Source organism: Siphateles boraxobius, unplaced genomic scaffold (assembly GCF_051911475.1).
Source record: "Siphateles boraxobius isolate OS27281-9 unplaced genomic scaffold, OSU_SipBor_1 8, whole genome shotgun sequence".
Taxonomy (NCBI): domain Eukaryota; kingdom Metazoa; phylum Chordata; class Actinopteri; order Cypriniformes; family Leuciscidae; genus Siphateles; species Siphateles boraxobius.
In genome coordinates this window covers 35,772,249-35,794,404 of record NW_027509208.1, presented here as the reverse complement: position 1 = coordinate 35,794,404, position 22,156 = coordinate 35,772,249, and the positions used below count along the sequence as shown (strand labels likewise).

The 22,156-nt window shown below is 49.6% G+C and overlaps 1 protein-coding gene across 2 annotated transcripts in view; it reads left to right on the top strand.

The window, feature by feature from the left end:
- The window catches only part of olfcb1 (olfactory receptor C family, b1), a 90,299-nt gene that overhangs the window by 48,174 nt on the left and 19,969 nt on the right, over nt 1-22,156 (top strand). For both annotated transcript variants that reach the window (XR_013200068.1, XM_077221193.1), the window contains exon 3: nt 8,681-8,972. Coding sequence is in view for 1 of the 2 variants with exons in the window: in XM_077221193.1 (XP_077077308.1) it covers nt 8,681-8,972 (292 nt within the window). In the remaining variant the exon portion in view is untranslated. The remainder of the gene's footprint in view (nt 1-8,680; nt 8,973-22,156) is intronic.

Below are 22,156 nucleotides of genomic sequence, written 5' to 3'. Positions count from 1 at the left end.
GCGAGAGCGTGCTTCCTGCTGATCTGTTGCAGTGGTCTGCTAGTCTGTGCGTTCTCCCCGGGTGCTTCAACACTTGAGTTTTCTCTCACAAAAAGAGCTTACACGTGGCACGTCTTTTTAAAGATGTCTCGCCCGTGTACTTCTGGTTGCGGCAGATTGGTATTGGACTCTGATGGGCACAAGCGTTGCATAGTATGTTTGGGCATTGATCATGCTAGAGCAGCGCTCGTGGATGACTCATGTTCTCTCTGTGGGAACATGACCATCGCGTCATTACGGTCGAGACTCCGTGAACTCGCAAGAGTGAGAGTCCCCTCATCCACCCCCCGCCCTGCGGCTGGTGGCCAGGGTGACCTGAGGGTTACGGTCTGGAACAAGGTGCCGACTATGTGTCCGCGACCCCAGCCCCCCTCTTCAATGACGGTGCCCGCTAGTGAACTGCTGATTCCCGCGGGTCTACCCTCTGGTGGCCCGCGTGCTTCAGTTGAAGCTACAGAGGAAGATGCGATGTCTGTTGCAGCATCACTAGGCAGGTTTGAGTCTTCTGGAAGTGAGGCCTCGTCACAGCTGCCACCTTCCGGTGTGCATACGGCTGTGCTCGAGTCTGATCTAGAGATGACGGCCATGCTTTCCCGGGCCTCCACCCTGTCCTGAGCGCTCGCGGCTGGACGATTGGTTTTTGGGTAAGGCCGCCGACCCTCGTCCTCGGCAAACCCCAATACCATTCTTCCCGGATGTGCATGATGAGATCTCGAAGTCCTGGAAGACCCCCCTGTCTTCTCGGGACTGCTTGCTGGTCTCATCCGCCTTTCCTCCCCTCGATGAGGCAGCTGCCCGTGGGTACACTGGGCTTCCCCCGGTTGAATGCTCTGTTGCCATGCAACTATGTCCTCAGAGTGCTTCTTCTCGGGGCGAGCCTAAGCACCCATCCAAAGCCGGTAGATTTTCGTCGACCCTGGTGGCGAAGTCTTACAGAGCGGCGGGACAGGCGGCTGCTTCACTGCATGCTATGGCCACTCTGCAGGTCTACCAGGCCCAGATGCTCAGAGTGATGCACGAGGTTAGGACAGACCCAGGGCTCTTTGATGAGCTGTGCGCCGCATACCGACCTTGCTCTCCGGGTGACGAAAGTTACCGCGCGCTCCCTGGGTCTGGTGATGTCCACAGCTGTGGTCCAGGAGAGACATCTGTGGCTGAACCTGGCTGACATGCGGGACGCGGAGCGGACCCGTCTGCTTAACGCCCCCTTGTCCCAGGCCGGCCTCTTCGGCGGTGCAGTTGAATATTTTGCCCAACAGTTTTCAACTGCCCAGAAACAGACCGAGGCCATCAAACATATTCTGCCCCGCCGGCCCGCTGCTGCCTCCAGCCAGCCGGCCGGGCAGACGCCTCGACCTGTTTCCCGCCGAGGGCGCCATCCTGTGGCTCCCGCCCCTCCCGCCCGGACCACGCAGCAGCCTCCACCCAGGGCCGGTCGCGGAGGAAGCCGCAAGAAGGCGCCTCAGCCCTCTCCTGCCCCGCCCCCCGCTAAACGCCGGGCCAAGCGGCGCTCCAGAGACGGGCTGCTCAGGGATGATGGTTGTTTCTCAGGAGGTGGTAGCAGGACCACTCCTTCCCCCGGTGGAGGGCCGGGGGAGAATCTTTTGTTCTCCACTCCCCACTGCTCACCCACGGGTGGGCAGCACCCTAATGTGGTTAAAGACAGAAACAATCCCCTCTTCCCTGAGCTCACAGAGTTCTCGGGCGACACAGAGCGCCGCCCACGAGCCGTGCTCTCCTCGCCCCCCTCTGTCCCAGAGGCGGTTGACACGGCGTGCCGTCCACGGACCGCTTCGCCCTTGTCCCCCTCTGTCGCCAGACCCCAGGCAGAGCAGGCCCCCGCGGGACGACCAGCCTGGTCCTCCCCTGGCCCCCTCTGCCAGGGCGCGGTTGCTAACTGTGCCCCCACACCGGGCCGCTATGCCGTCCACGTCTGGGCCAATTACTCCGCTTCGCTGCCCCTCCGGGGGGACGCCTGTGGTTCACATGGTCCCGCTGGTTCAGTTCCTGGGAGCCTGGTTAGAGCTTCCCCGTCTGTCCCGCTGGATCGCGCGGACCATCAGGCTCGGCTATGCGATTCAGTTTGCACGGTCTCCTCCCCGCTTCAGGGGAGTCCGCTCCACTTTGGTCGGTGACAATGCCCCCATCAAGAGAGCAGACATTGCCACCCTGCTGGCGAAGGGTGCAATCGAGACTGTCCTTCCAGCCGAGATGAGGTCCGGCTTCTACAGCCTCTACTTCATTGTCCCCAAGAAAACCGGTGGGTTACGGCCAATCCTGGACTTGCGCGTACTGAACCGCTCCCTTCACAGGATGCCGTTCAAGATGCTCACCGCCAAACGCGTTTACGAATGCATACGGCCCCAGGATTGGTTTGCAGCGATAGACCTGAAGGACGCCTACTTTCATGTCTCCATTCTTCCTCGACACAGACCGTTCCTCCGGTTTGCTTTCAAGGGGCATGCATACCAGTACGCGGTTCTCCCTTTCGGGCTAGCCCTGTCTCCTCGCATCTTCACGAAGGTTGTCGAGGCTGCCCTTGTTCCCCTTCGGGAATAAGGGGTTCGCATCCTGAGTTATATCGATGACTGGCTGATCCTAGCTCACTCTCGAGATCAGGTTTGCGAACACAGGGACCTAGTGCTTCGGCACCTAGCTCGTCTGGGCCTTCGGGTCAACTGGGAGAAGAGCAAACTTTGCCCCGTGCAGAGGATCTCTTTTCTCGGTATGGACATCGACTCGGCGCCATATCCGCGCAGCTTACGAGCGAGCGCGCGCAGTCACTGCTGACTTGCCTGAGACAATTCAAGGGCAGGAGTGCGGTTCCACTGAAACTCTTTCAGAGGCTCCTGGGGCATATGGCATCTGCAGCCGCGGTCACGCCGCTCGGATTGCTTCATATGAGACCGCTTCAGCTTTGGCTTCGCGACCGAGTCCCGAGGTGGGCATGGCAACACGGCACGCTCCGAGTACCAGTTACTCCGACCTGCCGTCAGTTCTTCACCCCGTGATCGAACCTCAGTTTCCTCAGGGCAGGTGTCCCCCTGGAACGACCTTCCTGTCATGTTGTTGTCTCAACAGATCGCTCCACAATGGGCTGGGCGCCATGTGCGATGGACATGCTGCTGCGGGCTCCTGGACAGGACCCCAGCGGCTATGGCATGTCAATTGCCTCGAGTTGTTGGCAGTACGCCTTGCCCTGCACCGCTTCCGGGTGCTGCTCAGGGGTCAACACGTACTAGTCCGATCAGACAATACCGCCACAGTAGCGTACATCAACCGTCAAGGTGGTCCACGCTCGCGCCGTATGTCACAACTCGCCCGCCACCTCCTCCTATGGAGTCAGAAGCATCTGAGGTCGCTTCGAGCCATTTTCATTCCCGGAGCGCTGAACTGTGCAGCCGACGAGCTCTCACGTCTTCAGCCACTCCCTGGAAAATGGCGACTCCATCCCCAGTCGGTCCAGCTGATTTGGGACCAGTTCGGGGACGCAGAGATAGATCTGTTTGCCTCCCACGACTCGACCCATTGCGCCCAGTTTTATTCCTTGTCCGAGGGCACGCTCGGCACGGATGCTCTAGCGCACAGCTGGCTGCAGGGCTGCAAGTATGCGTTTCCCCTGGTGAGCCTTCTTGCGCAGACCTTGTGCAAGGTCAGGGAGGACGAGGAGCAGGTCATCCTGGTTGCCCCTTACTGGCCCAACCGGACCTGGTTCCCCGAACTAGTACTCCTCGCGACAGCACCTCCCTGGCCGATCCCTCTGAGGAAGAACCTTCTTTCTCAGGGACGGGGCACCCTATGGCACCCTCGTCCCGATCTCTGGAACCTCCACGTGTGGCTCCTCGATGGGACGAGGCAGGTTTGAGTTCCCTACCACCAGCGGTGGTGGCTACCATCACTTCCGCTAGGGCGTCGTCCACGAGACACGTCTATGCGTTGAAGTGGAACCTCTTCGTCAGCTGGTGCTCTTCTCACCGAGAAGACCCCCGAGATGCTCGATCAGCGTTGTGCTTTCCTTCCTTCAACAGGGGCTGGAGCGAAGGCTGTCTCCCTCCACCCTGAAGGTCTATGTTGCCGCTATTGCCGCTCACCATGACCTCATCGAAGGTAAGTCGGTGGGGAAGCACGACCTGGTCATCAGGTTCCTGAGAGGAGCGAGGAGACAAAATCCGCCTCGCCCTCCTCTCGTTCCCTCTTGGGACCTCTCAGTGGTTCTATCTGCCCTGAAGAGTGCTCCGTTTGAGCCACTGCAATCAGTCAAGCTTAAATTCCTGTCTATGAAGACAGCGCTCCTGGTTGCTCTGGCCTCCATCAAGAGGGTAGGGGACCTGCACGCATTCTCCGTTGACGAAGCGTGCCTGGAATTCGGGCCGGCTTACTCTCACGTGATCCTGAGACCCCGGCCTGGATATGTGCCCAAGGTTCCTACCACTCCCTTCCGGGACCAGGTGGTGAACCTGCAAGCGCTGCCCCCGGAGGAGGCAGACCCAGCCTTGGCACTGCTCTGTCCAGTACGCGCTCTCCGCGCCTATGTAGACAGGACGCAGTGTTTCAGGACCTCAGACCAGCTCTTTGTCTGTTATGGTGGGAAGCTGAAGGGAAAGGCTCTCTCCAAGCAAAGGTTGTCTCACTGGATAGTGGACGCCATTGCTTTGGCATACCAGCAGCAGGGTCGACCGTGCCCCCTTGGTGTGACTGCTCACTCCACCCGGAGTGTGGCATCCTCTTGGGCTCTAGCGCACGGCGCCTCGCTAACAGACATCTGCAGAGCTGAAGGCTGGGTGACACCTAACACATTCGCCAGGTTCTACAATCTACGAGTGGAGCCAGTGTCCTCTCATGTACTCGCTTCAACCAGCTAGTACTGGACCCGGTCAGGTGTCTTCGCTTGCTCGCCATTACACTCCACGGACTGGATACGTGCGATATTCTCCTCAGGTGAGCTTCCCCGAAAGCCCTGAGTTCCTCCAGCCCTCCTGACGTTGGCGCCAGTGTCTATTGCCTGTGTGTCGGCTAGGTGCCTCCGTCTCCATGGTCCCTCCCCTGAGCGACCCCCACATGTGTATTTCCACTGTAAGCCTCTCGGAGCATGTGTCTTTCCCTTGGCAAGTGTCTTTCCCAAGGCGGAGTCGCGCCATGCAAATTCCGCAGACCCATGGCATTTCTTTGCCATTGGCTCGTTTTGTAATACTCAAAGTTGATAGGCTTTCTAAGCGAAACCCCATTCGTCGTAGTCCGACGTAACATCTCCGTTCCCTACTCAGGGAACGAGGGTTACATACGTAACCGTAGACGTTCTCTATGTAAAAACCTTTAAAATAAGTAATTATAATTTTTCACATATAGCCTAGGATGTTCAGTTAGCCTAAGTTTTTATGAAAAAATTGGATTTAATAATTTCCTCTGCGGAGAAACATAACTAATTAATCAGAAAGTGGTATCATCACACTTACTTTGGCAGCAGCCACAGCTGGACAAAGTAACGTTATTGGCTGTTGGAGATGCCGCTACGAGATGCCGCTGGAGCGACAGGTGGCTGTTGGAGATGCCGCCGCAATTTCAGCTTTGTAGGCCTACAGCATATTTGAATTAATATCAGAATTGTGCAGCACATCAGAAACTCATTGAACGCATTTCTGTATTAACGGAATAACCGTTTATATTCATATTTAATAACATTTCAAATTCATATTTAATAAACAGCATTTTCTGAAACATTAAAGTGATATTGACACTTCTTGCTGGAAACCTATAACGTTGCATAGCCTGCATCAAGGCTACTCAGAACAATTGCAGCTTTCTCTAATGTAATGGAGAATCATAAACTCAAAACTTTATTTACAAAGGATATGCTTACACATGATATGCAACTCTGTGGTAGCTACATAATGTTATTTAGTTAAAATGCAGTTAATAAAATAAAAAATATTGATTGCGGAGATGCCGCTGCACCGGAAGTCCTGGTCGCTGGAGATGCCACTCACTGATGGCCGCTGGAGATGCCGCTGCATTGATGGCCGCTGGAGATGCCACTAACTGATGGCCGCTGGGGATGCCGCTCACTGATGGCCGCTGGAGATGCCACTCACTGATGGCCGCTGGAGATGCTGCTGCACTGATGGCTGCTGGAGATGCCACTCACTGATGGCCGCTGGAGATGCCACTCACTGATGGCCGCTGGAGATGCCACTCACTGATGGCCGTTGGAGATGCCACTCACTGATGGCCACTGGAGATGCCGCTGCACTGATGTCCGCTGGAGATGCCGCTGCACTGATGGCCGCTGGAGATGCCACCGGAAGTGCCGCTTCGAGATGCCATGCCGCATGTTGCGCTTACTGCATTAATTTGCGTGTTTTATGTATTATAATCCTTTTCTATTTTCCTAACAAAGGTGGAGTGTTTATTAATAGGCTAAATCAGGTTATTTCCCAGTATAGTGAGGTAAAAAAACATCCTAATCATTCTTGTATCTGACTACGAGTATTCAGTTTATTATGTCTGTTGTGATGTTAAATAAAGCATTAAATACGCAAGAGCATTTCAACGTAATCGGGACACATATTATATGAAGTTTTATGTAACAAAGTTCGGGAGGAGCATGTTCAGGTAATCAACCAATCAGCACAAGAGGAAGCCGGTAAAAATGTAGCCTTCCCTCACCTCTGACCCATGACACGGCATCCCTCCACCACCCCATCACCTCACTCTCGGCAGGTTTCTATCCCAGTAAAGGGGGAGTACTCTGGGTTCGGTCCAAATTCCGAGCTCGGAGCCCTCCCCCGGACACCACACCACATACGCATTACTATATCGGATTTCATTTACATGTGAACTTGTGAACCTCTCATGCCGTTACAAGTGCAGACTGTACTGCACAAGATGAGAACACGTTTTTATAATTTCTTTGATCAGTAAAGTGTTGGAGTTTGTGTTATATTTCCTCCTACCAGTTTTCTCTGTTTGGATGCACTTAAATTCACAGTAAGGACGCTTTCCTGTCATATAGCCTATAACATATGCAAACTTTAATAAGCACAAAGAATGCGGGTTCATGTGTTTTACATGGCGGGAGAAATCAGTATGGGGCAAAAATCGAAAAATCAAGAGTCATCTGTCGCTGCATTAACAGCACATTTTCTCTGAGATGACAATGGATATAAGGGTATAGCAACTATCTTAATTTACTGGCTTAATATTTCTCTTGTGGACCTACATTAATGACAGTGAAAAAAATTTCTTGTTAAACAAGTTGTTTTTTAAGTGTTTGAAGCTGCTTTTGATTTTCACAGATGGCAGAGTTGTGATGTGTTTGTGAACTAAAGACTGTTATTAGGCCTATATAATTTAAGTGATATTATTTTTATTAATAATATTTTGTAATTGTATTGTTTTTAGTGTTATTAGAGTCATTAAATGTTTTTTTAATGTGCTATGGAAATAAAATGCTGATGAACAGATGATGCCGTTTTCATCTTGGCTCAAACAAACTGTATAAGAAAGATGCGTCTGTTAACAAGCAGTCTTTACGTTTTGTGAATACTTAGATAATCTTGCAACTCAATTTTGATGTGGGATGAAGTTTTGTAGTCTGTTTTAAAAATAATTCTTTGAGAAGTCCTCATACGTGTGTGTCGGTGATTTCGCAAGTGTGATTATGTGGTGATGTCGTTGTAACAAGGTTTGTTGTTATGGGAAGAAGGAGGCGGGAACTGGCAAACATTCCAAAGATTTTAATACAATAAATAAACAAATACAAAAATGAAAGTAAAGACGGCAGTCCCTCACGGTTGATAAATGATGATGCCGCCACACATAATGAAAGCAAAACATCAAATAAAATAGTCCAGGCCTGGTCCTCTCTCGATCTCCACTGTCGTCGCTCCTCCTTTTATGCTTCCGCTCCACCGAGAGAGATATGAGACCGGTGACGCTCATCAGCTTCGTCCTGCTTGCCACAGTCGTTATGAATTTAGGCAAGGCAAATTCACCACAATCTATCGGTACAACCCTAAAACATTTATATACTTTTTATCAACAAATGCTCGTCTTGCACTAGCTGTAATGCGCCACGCATTATGTAATCACGTTGAAAGGTCACGTCTGTACAGTGTTTATAAAGCGAATGTGCAAAAACTAAGTCAAAGGCCATTTCCTAAATAAGTAAATACAAGGTAAAACAATGATGTCGGATGATTTTGAAGTTGGAGGAGGAGAACGTGAGATGGAATTTTTTGCCCTTCCCTACATTTTTGAACCAGAACACACATATACCTTTCAACGTGTAGTATAAAAGTTTATAAATGTTTTTTTTTTTTTTATAAAATGAGCGCTGTTTTATCTAGATAAGGCTCTTATTCCTCGGCTGGGATTGTGTAGAGCCTTTGAAGCTGCACTGAAACTCAAATTTGGACCTTCAAACCATTGGACCCCATTGAAGTCACTTTATGGAGAAAGATCCTGGAATGTTTTGCTCAAAAACCTTCATTTCTTTTCGACTGAACATCTTGGATGACTTGGGGGAGAGTAAATTATCAGGAAATTTTAATTCTGAAGTGAACTAATCCTTTAATAACAAATAATCTTACAGCTGGTCAGCTAAGAAATTAATCCTAAGAAGTGTCTATCTCTATATTTCCAGTTTTGATCTGATCCCATTTCTACAATCGCTGGGTGCCATCCACACAATTGAAGAAATCAACAACTCTTCGTTTCTTCCGGGGATTAAGCTGGGATATGAAGTGTGTGATTCGTGTGCTTCTCCCACCAAAGCTCTGCAGTGCGTGGAGCATCTGCTGGCCGTTGATGGGTCGCTGCCAGCACTCTCAGACTACTCCAACTTCCGTCCGCCGGTGAAAGCTCTTCTAGGAGAGAGGTACTCCGAGCTGTCCATCGCCATCGCCAAGCTCCTCAGCCTCTACCTGTGTCCGCAGGTAATCTCTTCACTCTCTTCCTTTGTCCGCATGTAACCGCTAAACTCTCTACCTGTGTCCGCAGGTAATCTCTCCACTCTACCTCTCCACTCTCTACCTGTGTCCACAGGTAATCTCTCCACTCTCCACCTGTGTCTGCAGGTAATCTCTCCACTCTACCTCTCCACTCTCTACCTGTGTCTGAAGGTAATCTCTCCACTCTACCTCTCCACTCTCTACCTATATCCACTTAATCTCTCCACTCTATCTCTCCACTCTCTACCTGTGTCCGCAGGTAATCTCTCCACTCTACCTCTCCACTCTCTACCTGTGTCTGCAGGTAATCTCTCCACTCTACCTCTCCACTCTCTACCTGTATCCACAGGTAATCTCTCCACTCTATCTCTCCACTCTCTACCTGTGTCCGCAGGTAATCTCTCCACTCTATCTCTCCACTCTCTACCTGTGTCCACAGGTAATCTCTCCACTCTACCTCTCCACTCTCTACCTGTGTCTGCAGGTAATCTCGCCACTCTACCTCTCCACTCTCTACCTTTGTCCACAGGTAATCTCTCCACTCTACCTCTCCACTCTCTACCTGTGTCTGCAGGTAATCTCTCCACTCTACCTCTCCACTCTCTACCTGTGTCCACAGGTAATCTCTCCACTCTCCACCTGTGTCTGCATGTAATCTCTTCACTCTACCTCTCCACTCTCTACCTGTGTCCACAGGTAATCTCTCCACCTGTGTCTTCAGGTAATCTCTCCACTCTACCTCTCCACTCTCTACCTGTGTCCACAGGTCATCTCTTCACTCTATCTCTCCACTCTCTACCTGTGTCCGCAGGTAATCTCTCCACTCAGCCTCTCCACTCTCTACCTGTGTCCACAGGTAAACTCTCCACTCTCCACCTGTGTCTGCAGGTAAGCTCTCCACTCTACCTCTCCACTCTCTACCTTTGTCCACAGGTAATCTCTCCACTCTACCTCTCCACTCTCTACCTGTGTCTGCAGGTAATCTCTCCACTCTACCTCTCCACTCTCTACCTGTGTCCACAGGTAATCTCTCCACTCTCCACCCGTGTCCACAGGTAATCTCTCCACTCTACCTCTCCACTCTCTACCTGTGTCCACAGGTAATCTCTCCACCTGTGTCTGCAGGTAATCTCTCCACTCTACCTCTCCACTCTCTACCTGTGTCCACAGGTCATCTCTTCACTCTATCTCTCCACTCTCTACCTGTGTCCGCAGGTAATCTCTCCACTCAGCCTCTCCACTCTCTACCTGTGTCCACAGGTAATCTCTCCACTCTCCACCTGTGTCTGCAGGTAATCTCTCCACTCTACCTCTCCACTCTCTACCTGTGTCTGCAGGTAATCTCTTCCCTCTCTACCTGTGTCTGCAGGTAATTTCTCCACTCTACCTGTGTCCGCAGGTAATCTCTCATTAGAGTCAACCTTACTTCAATAATTCACCACATAATGTCCCTTCTGTCATCTTTTACTTGCACTTGTGTCTCAAATCTGTTAATTTCTTCTGTGGAGAATCTTCATGCAGCTTGTTTCCATACAGCAACAGTTCATAGCCTATCAAACGTCAAAAAGAAGAAAGAGTGACCGGAAAAGCATCATAAACGTATCCAAACTCTAGTCTTAATGGCTCACATGTTATATCCCATCTATTCTGAAGTCATGTGATGCTTTGACAAATTTCTGCTTGATAGTTCCATGAAGTAACTTTAACATCAATGGAACCTTTCCATTCCACAAAAGGTTCATCATAGTGGACTTTTTCTTTTTTTTTTTTTTACAATGTTCTTCACACCAAGAAAAGTAGTTTATTTTATGATCTGCACACTGACATGTTTCTTTTGGGAACCAGAAATGGCTCTTCTATGGCATCCCTACAACCCCATTTAGAACCCTTTATTTTTAAAAGTGTATATTCAAAAATGGAAAGATCTCCACTGATAAACACGTTGTAAACTAATGTTGGTCTGTCCATCACACAAAAATGGCTATAGGAAATGTGTAATTTAGCACACAAGTCGTATTAGGAGCTTGTCGAGCTGAATAAAACTGCCTCCTGATGACAGAATTGTCAGTTTTGCTTTCAGACCAGTGAAACTCTCAGAAACTTTGTCTTTAGGATACGTACCGAAAAACTTTTAAGCTGGCTATGATTAAACCACTTGTTAAAAAAACGCAACTTGAGCCTACAGAATTAGTCGATTACAGGCCGACCTCGAATCTACCTTTTCTGTCAAAGATACTAGAAAAGTCAGTATCCTTACAACTATGTTCCTTTTTTAGGAAGAAATTGTATCTGTGAGGATTTCCAGTCAGGATTTAGACCGTACCATAGTACTGAGACAGCTCTCATTGGAGTCACAAATGATTTGCTCTTATAATCCGATCGTGATTGTATCTCTCCATTAGTGCTACTCGATCTTAGTGCTGCATTTGACACTATCGACCACAACATTCTTTTAAATAGACTCAAAAATTATGTTGACATTAGTGGAATTGCATTAGAATGACTGAAATCATACTTATCTGACCGTTATCAGTTTGTAGCAGTAAAGGAAGAGATGTCTTATCGATCACAAGTTCAGTATGGTGTACCACAAGACTCAGTACTAGGACCGTTGCTGTTCACTCTGTACATGCTACCTTTTCACAGCTGTTTCACTGAGCTGATGATGATACTCAGCTCTATATTTCTTCACGCCCTGACGAAACTTACCAATTCACAAAATTAACGGAATACATGGTTGATATAAAAAACTGGATGACTAGCAATTTCATACTACTTAACTCTAAAAAAACAGAGATTCTAATTATTGGACAAAAAACTTTGTCACGTAATAACCTAGACTACTGTCTACAATTTGATGACTTCTCTGTCAAACCTTCGTCGTCGGTTAGGAACCTGGGTGAGCTCTTTGATACCAATATTTCATTTGAAAGTCAAGTTTCTAGTATCCGTAAAACCGCATTCTTCCATCTTAAAAAATAAATCTAAATTACGTCATATGCTCTCAATGAAAACTGCGGAACAATTAGTTCATGCGTTCATGACATCAAGGCTAAATTATTGTAATGCTCTACTGGTTGGTTGCCCTGCATGCTTAATACATTAACTACAGTTGGTCCAAACGCAGCAGCTAGAGTTCTTACCAGAACCAGAACCTGGTTCTGTCAACACTGCATTGGCTACCTATTAAACATTGTATACATTTTTAAATATTGCTGGTGACTTAGAAAGCACTAAATGGTTTAGCTCCCCAGTACTTGAGCGAGCTCCTAACGCATTATCGTCCTTCACGTCTATTGCGATCACAAAATTTTGGCCGGTTGATAATACCTAGAATATCAAAATAGAAATCAGCCAGCAGCCATATCACCCTGTAGCCCAAGACTGGTTGCCCACTGAAGCTAAGCAGGGCTGAGTCTGGTTAGTACCTGGATTGAAGACCTCCTGAGAAAACCAGGTTGCTGCTGGAAGAGGTGTTAGTGAGGCCAGCAGGGGGCGCTCACCCTGTGGTCTGTGTAATCCTAATGCCCCAGTATAGTGACGGGGACACTATACTGTCAAAAAGCAACGTCCTTCGGATGAGAAGTTAAACTGAGGTCTTGACTCTCTGTGGTCATTCAAAAAAGGATGTCCTTTGAAAAAGAGTAGAGGTGTAACCCTGGCATCCTCGCCTAATTTGCCCGTTGGCCTCTGTCCATCATGGCCTCCTAATCATCCCCATATACTGATTGGCTTCATCGCTGTCTCCTCTCCACCAGTAAGCTGGTGTGTTGTGGGCGTTCTGGCGCAATATGGCTGCCGTCGCTTCATCCAGGTGGAGCTGCACATTGGTGGTGGTTGAGGAGATTCCCCCTTCCATGTAAAGCACTTTGAGTACCCAGAAAAGCGTTAAATAAATGTAACGAATTATTAAAGTTGACTGCTGGCGGTAGATCCTTTTCCTATTTAGCACCAAAACGTCTCAGTTACGTATGTAACCCTAGTTCCCTGATAGGGAACGAGACGCTGCGTCAAGCTGTGGGAACGCCTCTGCGTGTGTGCGTCATGAAGCACGTATGGAATCAGTCCAATGGAGAGACGGAACGTCATAGGCGGGTGACGTCATCGACCAGGAAACTATAAAGCACCAGCCAAACACAAGCGCGACAGCTTCTGATAGGCCTGAAGGAAGCGCTAACGGGCATGCTGGGAGTATGGCAGAACAACGCAGTGTCTCATACATACGTAACCGAGACGTTCCCTTTCAAGGGAACTCGAGCTGCGTCAAGCTGTGGGAACGTCAATACCCACGTCGCCATAGGAGCAAATGACCGTCATGTGGGAACTAGCGCACAGAGGACGAGAGCACCTGCGCCCCAGGAGTGGAACTTAAGTCCAATTCACAGAACTTAACAAATGTATGCGGTGAGGACCACCTAGCCGCATCACAAACATCACTTAGCGATACTCCTGACAACAATGCTTTAGAAGCAGCCATACACCTAGTAGAGTGGGCTCGTACAGCCAAAGGTGTAGGCTGACCAGCCGACTCATAAGCAAGTGAGATGGCCTCAACCACCCACTTGCTCATTCTCTGTTTAGACGCGGGACACCCTTTCCTGGGTGGCCCAAAGCACACAAATAACTGTTCTGATTTCCTCCACAGGGCAGCTGTGGACGTAAGCGTCTAATGCCCTAACCGGGCAGAGAAGGTAAGGAGGATAGAAAGCCTGCAGCACTGCAGGTCTAACAGCATTAGTAGGGACCTTAGGGACATAGCCTGGTCTAGGGTATAGAAAAACCTTAACCATACCCGGCGAAAACTCCAGGCACAAGGGTGCAACCGACAGGGCCTGCAAATCTCCGATTCTCTTAAGTGAGGAGATTGCAAGCAGAAAAAGAGTTTTATACGAGAGAAATTTCTCAGAAACTTCCTCAATAGGTTCAAAGGGGGCCAAAGAAAGGCCCTCTAGTACAATGGCCAAATCCCAAGTCGGCACCCTCGTACGAACTGCAGGCCTCAGCCTCAAAGTGCCACGAAGGAAGCGAGTTATAAGTGGGTGTCTCCCAAGAGAAACTCCACTGAAAGGGACATGGTAAGCAGCTAGTGCCGCCACATACACCTTTAGTTTGGAGGGGGATAACCCTGCAGAGAAACGCTCCTGCAGAAACTTCAGCACTGCACCCACTGGGCCGTTAACTGGGTCCTGCCAGCGTTCTGCACACCAAGAAGTGAAAAGTTTCCACTTCAGGGCATATAACTTCCTCGTGGACCGAGCTCTGGAGTGAAGGATGGTCTCAACAACCTCAGTTGAGAGACCAGATTCTATGAGCTGGGCCCCCTCAGAGGCCAAGCCCACAGTTTCCACAACTCTGGGCGGGGGTGAAATATCATACCGCCCTCCTGAGAGAGTAGATCCCTCCTGATCGGAATCTCCAAGGGATAGCCGTCCAGAAGAGATATGAGGTCCGCGAACCATACTCGGGCCGGCCAGAACGGGGCTACTAGAAGTAGACTGAACCCGTCCCGGCGAACCCTCTCCAGAACTCCTGGTAGCAGAGCAACCGGGGGAAAAGCATACAGACATGACCTCGGCCACGGCTGTACAAGAGCGTCCAACCCCAGAGGGGCTGGCTGACTGATGGAGAACCACATATGACAGTGCGTTGTCTCCTTGGAAGCGAATAGGTCCACCTCGGCGCGACCGAAACTCAACCAAAGGAGCTCCACCACCTTGGGGTGGAGCCTCCATTCCCCCGGCCTCGGCCCCTGCCTCGACAGGGAGTCTGCTACCACATTCATATAACCAGGAAGATACATAGCTCTCAGAGACCGTAACTTCTCCTGGGACCACAGGAGGATCTGACGGGCCAACTTGTAAAGTGGACGCGACCGCAGGCCCCCCTGATGATTTATATACGAGACCACCGACATGTTGTCTGACTGAACTAGCACATGATGACCTCTGAGGTCTGCTAGGAAGTGTTTCAAAGCTTGGAACACCGCCAACATCTCTAGACAATTTATATGCCATGATAGATGATGGTCCTGCCACACACCTTGGGCTGTACGACCACTCATGACCGCCCCCCACCCTGTGAGGGAAGCATCCGTCGTTAGCGTTACGCGACAACAAAGAGCCCCCAACACAGGCTCTTTGGATAGGAACCAGGCTTCTTTCCACATGACCAGAGCACGAAGGCAGCGCCGCGTGACTTTGATCGTGCAGAGGGGATTTCCCTTTGGGGAGAATCCCTTGGTCCGGAGCCACCACTGCAGTGGTCTCATGTACAACAGGCCGCAAGGTATAACGTTGGACGCTGCTGCCAGCAGACCCAACAGTCTCTTAAACTGTTTTACAGTGAGTAGCTGGCCTAGCTTTACTTGTTTCATAGCTGAAAGAATCGAAGCGATGCGGGTTGGAGAAAGTCGCGCCCGCATCGAGACCGAATCCCAAACGACACCCATAAAAGTGGTCTTCTGAGAAGGAGATAATACACTTTTCTTTGCGTTCAGCCTCAACCCCAACTTTCTTATATGAGCGAGAACGACATCTCGATGCTGAACCGCCATCTGCTCTGTCTGAGCTAAAATCAACCAATCGTCGATGTAATTGAGGATACGAATGCCCTGAAACCTCAGGGGCGCTAAAGCTGCATCCATGCATTTCGTGAAAGTGCGGGGAGATAAAGCTAGGCCAAATGGAAGAACCTTGTACTGGTACGCCTCGCCCCCGAAGGCGAATCTCAGGAACTTCCTGTGTTGTGGAAGGATGGAAATATGGAAGTACGCGTCCTTCAGATCTATCGTGACAAACCAGTCCTCGGATCTGATTTGTGGCACGATCTGCTTGATAATGAGCATCTTGAATTTTAGCTTCCCTACCGAGCGATTCAACAGGCGCAGATCTAAAATTGGACGCAACCCCCCATCCTTCTTTGGAACGATGAAATATCGGCTATAAAAACCTGACTCCAACCTGGGAGGAGGAACCCGTTCTATAGCCTCCTTTTGAAGGAGCGCTTTCACCTCTTGTTCCATTACCAGAGCCTGCTCGGGGCCCACCACTGTGGGCAGAACCCCTCTGAATTTTGGTGGACGACACCTGAATTGGATAGCATAACCCTTTTTTACTGTGTGCAGAACCCACTGAGATATTTTTGGAAGGCTTTTCCACTCTGCCAGAAATACTACTAAGGGTACCAGTCTCTCGAGACTGGCCTCTGGTGTAACTTGAGCAGCGAACACAGCGCCCTGTAACGGCACACCGGCAGGGAACGACTGGCTTAACTGCTCTGAGACCCTCCTCAGAGGGGGCGAGCTTCCCTCGGGAAAGCGCTCGCTGGGACCGTCTGTGCCCCGGCATGAAGGCGGGGTTGGCAGAACGGGCCCCTGAGGGCACCGAAGAAGAGCGGGCACCGTGTAATGCGGTGAACACCTCTCTCCCACGGCAGGGACCACCCTCAGCATCCTGACGCTAGTGGCGTCAGGACTTCCTCTTTGCCGAAGCCTTCTTGGCCATAATAACTGTCCTCAGATCAGTTTTGCCAGAAGATTTCGGCTGAGAGTGCCGCGTCTGGTCCCACTGTTTGGAAGGGGGAGCGCGAGACGCGACACTCTGCTTCTGTTGCGCCCTATGTGAGGAGCTGACTGACGGCCTGGACTGCTCCCGCCCGGCAGTACCGGGGACATGAATTTTAAGGGGCATAAATTTCTGAAACGCTGCCGACTGTTTCTTCCCTTCCTGAAATCTATCTATGACAGTATTGACAGAATCGTCAAAAAGACCACGAGGAGAGAGTGGAGCATCCAAAAGAAAAGCTTTGTCTTTTTCTTTCATGCCAGAGAGATTTAACCATATATGCCTCTCTGCGGCCACCAGGGCTGCCATAGTACGGCCCATTAGCTTGGCCGACTCCTTGGTGGCGCGCAGAGATAAATCTGCAGCCTGACGCAGTTCGCGAACTACGTCAGTGCTGACCTCTTGAGTGTCACTCACATCCTTTAATAAGTCAGCCTGGTATGCCTGCAAGATGGACATCGTGTGCAGGCACGCCGAGGCTTGACCAGCCGCCGAATACGCCTTACCCACTATAAAGCTGATGTACTTCTAAGAGGCTTAGAGGGTAAAAGTGGTGCTTTAAAAGAAGATGCAGCTTCAGCAGAAAGATGACTAGCAAGCGCCTCTACTGCTTTGGGCATCGCCCCATAACCATGAGATTTAGCCCCCACAATGTTTGAATAAGTGGACGTTTGAGGGCTAAAAACACGATAAGAGACCGGCTTTTTCCACGATCTCGAAACCTCTGTGTGGAGATCAGGGAAGAAGGGCAAGCACCGGCGTGGAGGTTGAAAACGGGAAGGCAAAAATCTTTCATCTAATTTAGATTTTTCTCTAGACTCCTGCCTAACAGCTGGCCACTCGATGCTTAATTTAGAAACAGCATGAGTGAGCACCTCCATAAACTCCTCACTTTCGGGAGAGCGAGATGGCGAATCATCGACATCTCCCGCATCCAGACTAACAACATCCAGATCCTCAGAACTGGATAGTTGCACTACTGGGGCCTCAGTTCGGGGGGAAGAAACCGCAGAGCGTGCTTCCGAACCCGAGACTGAGGCACTGGATCTAACAGGTAAGGGCTGAGATAGGGCAAAGCCCGTCTCAAGCCCCGCTGTTAGATCCATCTGCGATCCCCACGATCCTCCATTGGACTGATTCCATACATGCTTCATGACGCACACACGCAGAGGTGTTCCCACAGCTTGACGCAGCTCGAGTTCCCTTGAAAGGGAACCAAACAATCTTCCTAACAATGTCCGGGAAGCTGACACAGTCTGTCAGTTCAAATCTAGACTAAAAACACATCTCTTTGGCTTTTCATACACCTAAAACATTATAAACTTCTACAATTCAATGTTAAGCTGCATAGATTATTTCAGCCAGAACCGGGAACACTGCCCATAAATCCTGATGTACTCGTTACATCATAAGAAGAATGGCGTCTACGCTAATATTAGGTTTACCGCAGTCCGCCGGATCCAAATCAGATCCAGATCTGATGAAGGACCAGCGCCTAGACACAATGACAACGCAGTCCTGAAGTGTCACTAGTCCCTCCCCTTTGAAGGCCTACTTCCCTTTACCCCTCTACTGATAAAACGTGGTCAAAATAGTTCCGGTTCACAAGGCCATTCAGAAGCGATAAATAATTATGTATTATAAATGTTTAAGGCTAGACAACTAATATATTCAAATGTGCATACCTATAGACTAAACACGTAATGTCAAGCGTTTATTTGACTGTGTGTTTCCCCACACTTGAAAGAGATAGGTTCTCACTATTTGAAATTATAAACTGGATTCCACTCAATAATTAGGCCTTGTGAATTATTTCCATCCATTTATTTAGAATTCATGTAGGTAAAAAAAACTTTATTGACAACCATACATACAGTGTTAATCAGGAAAACCCAATAAAGTGCATAAGTTGGCAGGTTTAACATGACTCAATTTTACTCATGAGCAGCACTACAAACACATCAGTACCTTAAGTTAATGAACCGTCTAAACATGAACATTTCACCAAACCTAAAATATATTTCACATAGGTCTGAGTTGGTAAATATTACACATTAAATTAAAGGTGGTAAGAATTATACAGATCAATAACAATAAATTACATCCGTAATTGAATCCACATTTCAAAAGTACAAAATAAATGCATTTAAATACCTTTTACACATTTGCATGGTTTGAATTGACAGATCCAATGCTTTTAACCATATTTATAAATGAATTGCTATATTAACCATTTACCAATCTATATGCAACTATATAATCAAAAAACCTATTTCTATTTATATCAAATGGGTTTAAAAAAAACAATATTTAATATGATTTAAACAGCTGTTAAATATCTCAAACATACAGCAACTAACAAACATAACAAAGTTCAGCGTTTCTCAACCAGCAGAGCTTCAAGCTTACCGGCTCTCACTTCACTTCACTGAGTTTTTTGGTGAGTAACCGATCCCGCACAATGTTCAGACATCAAGCTCGACACTCGAGCCAGCGCTGCTGTCTGCCCCCAGTGCACACAAACAAGAGCAACAGTGCGCTGCTTTATCCGGCCTGGGCACGCACAACTGATTGCAGATTAGCTTCACCTGGTACTAATGAGGGAATGCGAGATGACGTGCGATTTGCCGAAACACGTAATACGCATCTGCACGCCATCAGCATTTTCACAGGTTTGCGTTTTTAAAGCTTGCGCAGAGATAAAAAAAAATATATAAATATATATATATATATATATATACTGTATATATATAATGCGTAATATCTTACGCTGTGGGGAAAACCTCTGTTCCACGAGATATTGAAGCCAAAAATGATCCTTGATTTTGAATCAATGTAAAACGCATTGCAGCAGCATGCAGACATAGTGAAATATCCAATGGGCCATATCCAATGGGGGCGCTTCGCACCCACTTCGTCACGTTCCGCCGAAATAGGCGTGGCCTTGATCTATAAATATAGCTCGATAGGTTGATACAAACTGATTTTTCATCTCTTCAGCGAAGCTCACGCATCGCTGGATCCAGAGTGACAAGCCGCGCCATTGAGAACAAGCCTTCTGCGGGACGAGCCTCTGAGTCTGAAGCCGCTGGCCTTCACCTCGCCGCCTTCAGCCGCCGTACCTGCTACGCTTTCCGGCGTTATATCCATATCCTTTTACCTCTGCTAAGATTGTGTGTTCGCTGCCGCAAGAGCTGCATCTTTTTCAAGATGCCTAAATCCTGTGGCTCGTGCCGAGCCGCACTCAGCGACGGGGACGCCATGTCATCTGCGTTTCCTGCCTGGGTGAGGATCATGCGGCTCTCGCTGACGGTGGATGCCCTCATTGCGAGCTGATGCCTATGGTGACTGAGGACACGTCTGGCATCTTTCTCGGAGCCTGCACTTCAGCCCGCTATGGTGCCGCGCCGCAAAAAAAGCGCCGTGCTCAGGGCGCCCCTGAACCTTCTCCTGCATCGCTTCCGCCATTGAGGTCGATGAAACAGCAGAGGCCTGCTGCTCCATCCTGGTATCGGACAGTGAGGATTGGGTGAGCTCTGTGGACCTCCCCCCCTCTACCCGCGAGCCGTCAGGAAAACAGGCCAGCATCGAGTCAGAGCTGATGCATCTGCTCTCTCAGGCTGTCGACAACCTCGGCCTCGAGTGGGAGGCGCCCGCGGGCTGGACGGATGCTTCCTGCAAAAGGACCGCGCCCCGTCACAGTCTAGGTCCGCGCCCTTTCTTCCTGAGCTTCATGAAGAAGTCGCGAAATCCTGGAACGCCCCCTTCTCGGCCAGACTGAGTACCTCTACCTCTGCAGCATTCTCCACGGTGGACAGTGCAAAAGACAGAGGATACCTCTCTCTTCCTCCAGTGTAAGCAGCCGTAGCTGCCTATCTTTGCCCGCCCTCTGCTGGACGGCGTGCTCAGACGGTGCTACCCACTAAAGCCTGCCGTATGACTTCCGCCATGCTCAGTCGCGCTTACACCGCCGCTGGGCAGGCTGCGTCAGCACTGCACACTATGGCCATACTACAAATCTTCCAGGCCGACCTTCTCCGTAGAATGGACGAGGAAGGACCGGAAGCTGTCAGCGTGCCGGATTTGAGAAGCGCTACAGACCTGGCTCTACGGGCTGCGAAATCTGCTGCACAGGCCATTGGACGGAACATGGCTTCTCTCACCGTGGCTGAGAGACACCTTTGGCTGACGTTATCAGAGATGACGGACTGTGTGATGGTGTTCAGATCCCGCTGCGGCCGGATTTTCACCAAAACTTCTCGCTCGTTCAGTTCCAAACAATACGACTGTACCAGTGTATTTAGCAGTAAACAAGCCGGTACCACAGCCCGTTTGCCTGCACACAAACGCCGTTTTTACGGCGACCCAGATAAATCTCATAAAGAGTGTATTTTCTGGTATTCTGGCCACGGCCGATGGTGTTATGAGTGTAATAAAAATGCCCACGACTCAGTGCTCATTCCTACATACAGACACAGCCCGCAGCGCAGGGCTCGCACAAATAAAATCGACTCATGTCGATTGTGTATTAAATGTAGTGAATGAGCCCACTACACAGTGCCCACAAACACTACACAATGCATTTCCCACGGTTTCTGTAAAAACGAAACCAACACACATACAGTCAGCCCAGGCCGACGGTGTTCTCAGTGCAGTGAGTGTGCCCGCTGTCTCGTGCCCACATTCCCTCACAGACATGCTAAACCCCACAGGGTTCGTCCCACTCTCTCTCTCTCCACAAACTGTCATAGAGAAGTCGAGCACGGTCAGGCTGCCCGCTATCATCAGGGCGCCCCCGCCTCGAACGCGGCAAACACAGTGTTTACTCTTCAGCACACTGGAGCTCTCCGATCGCCACTATGTTGCGGCCAGAGCTCAGATCTCATTCTACCTCTAGCTATTCATGCAAATGCGTGGGCAAAGCTTCCAGGGGTATCAGAATGGGTGCTGAACACTATAAAAAGAGGCTATTCGCTGAAGTTCGCTCAACGTCCCCGCCGTTACACGGCTCGAGTCGAAACTACGGTAAAAAATTAAGTAGCTCATCTACTTTGAGCCGAGATAGCGAAACTACTGAGCAAAGGGGCCATAGAACCTTTATCTCACGCTCAGAGCGAAGGGGGTGTATACAGCAGATATTTTCTGGTACTGAAAAAAGATGGGGGTCTCAGACCCATTCTAGATCTGCGACAGCTGAACAGAGTGCTTGTGAAGCACCAGTTCAGAATGCTTACAACCAAGAAAATCCTCGCGCAAGTTCGCTGGTTTATGTCAATAGATCTGAAAGACGCTAATTTCCAAATACAAATAGCGTCACGTCACAGGCCATTCCTGAGATTCGCCTTCGAGGGCCAGGCCTTTCAATACACAGTCCTGCCGTTCGGCCTTTCCCTGGCACCCCGTACATTTACGATGTGTATGGACGCGGCTCTCGAACCCCTTAGACTTCGGGGCATGCGAGTTTTGAACTACTTGGACGATTGGCTGATTCTAGTTCGATCGCAATCAGAGCTCATAGAACACAGGACCACATTACTCAAGCATCTTGAGAATCTGGGTCTCACAGTCAATTGGGAGAAAAGTTTGCTGTCTCCCAGTCAGAAATTT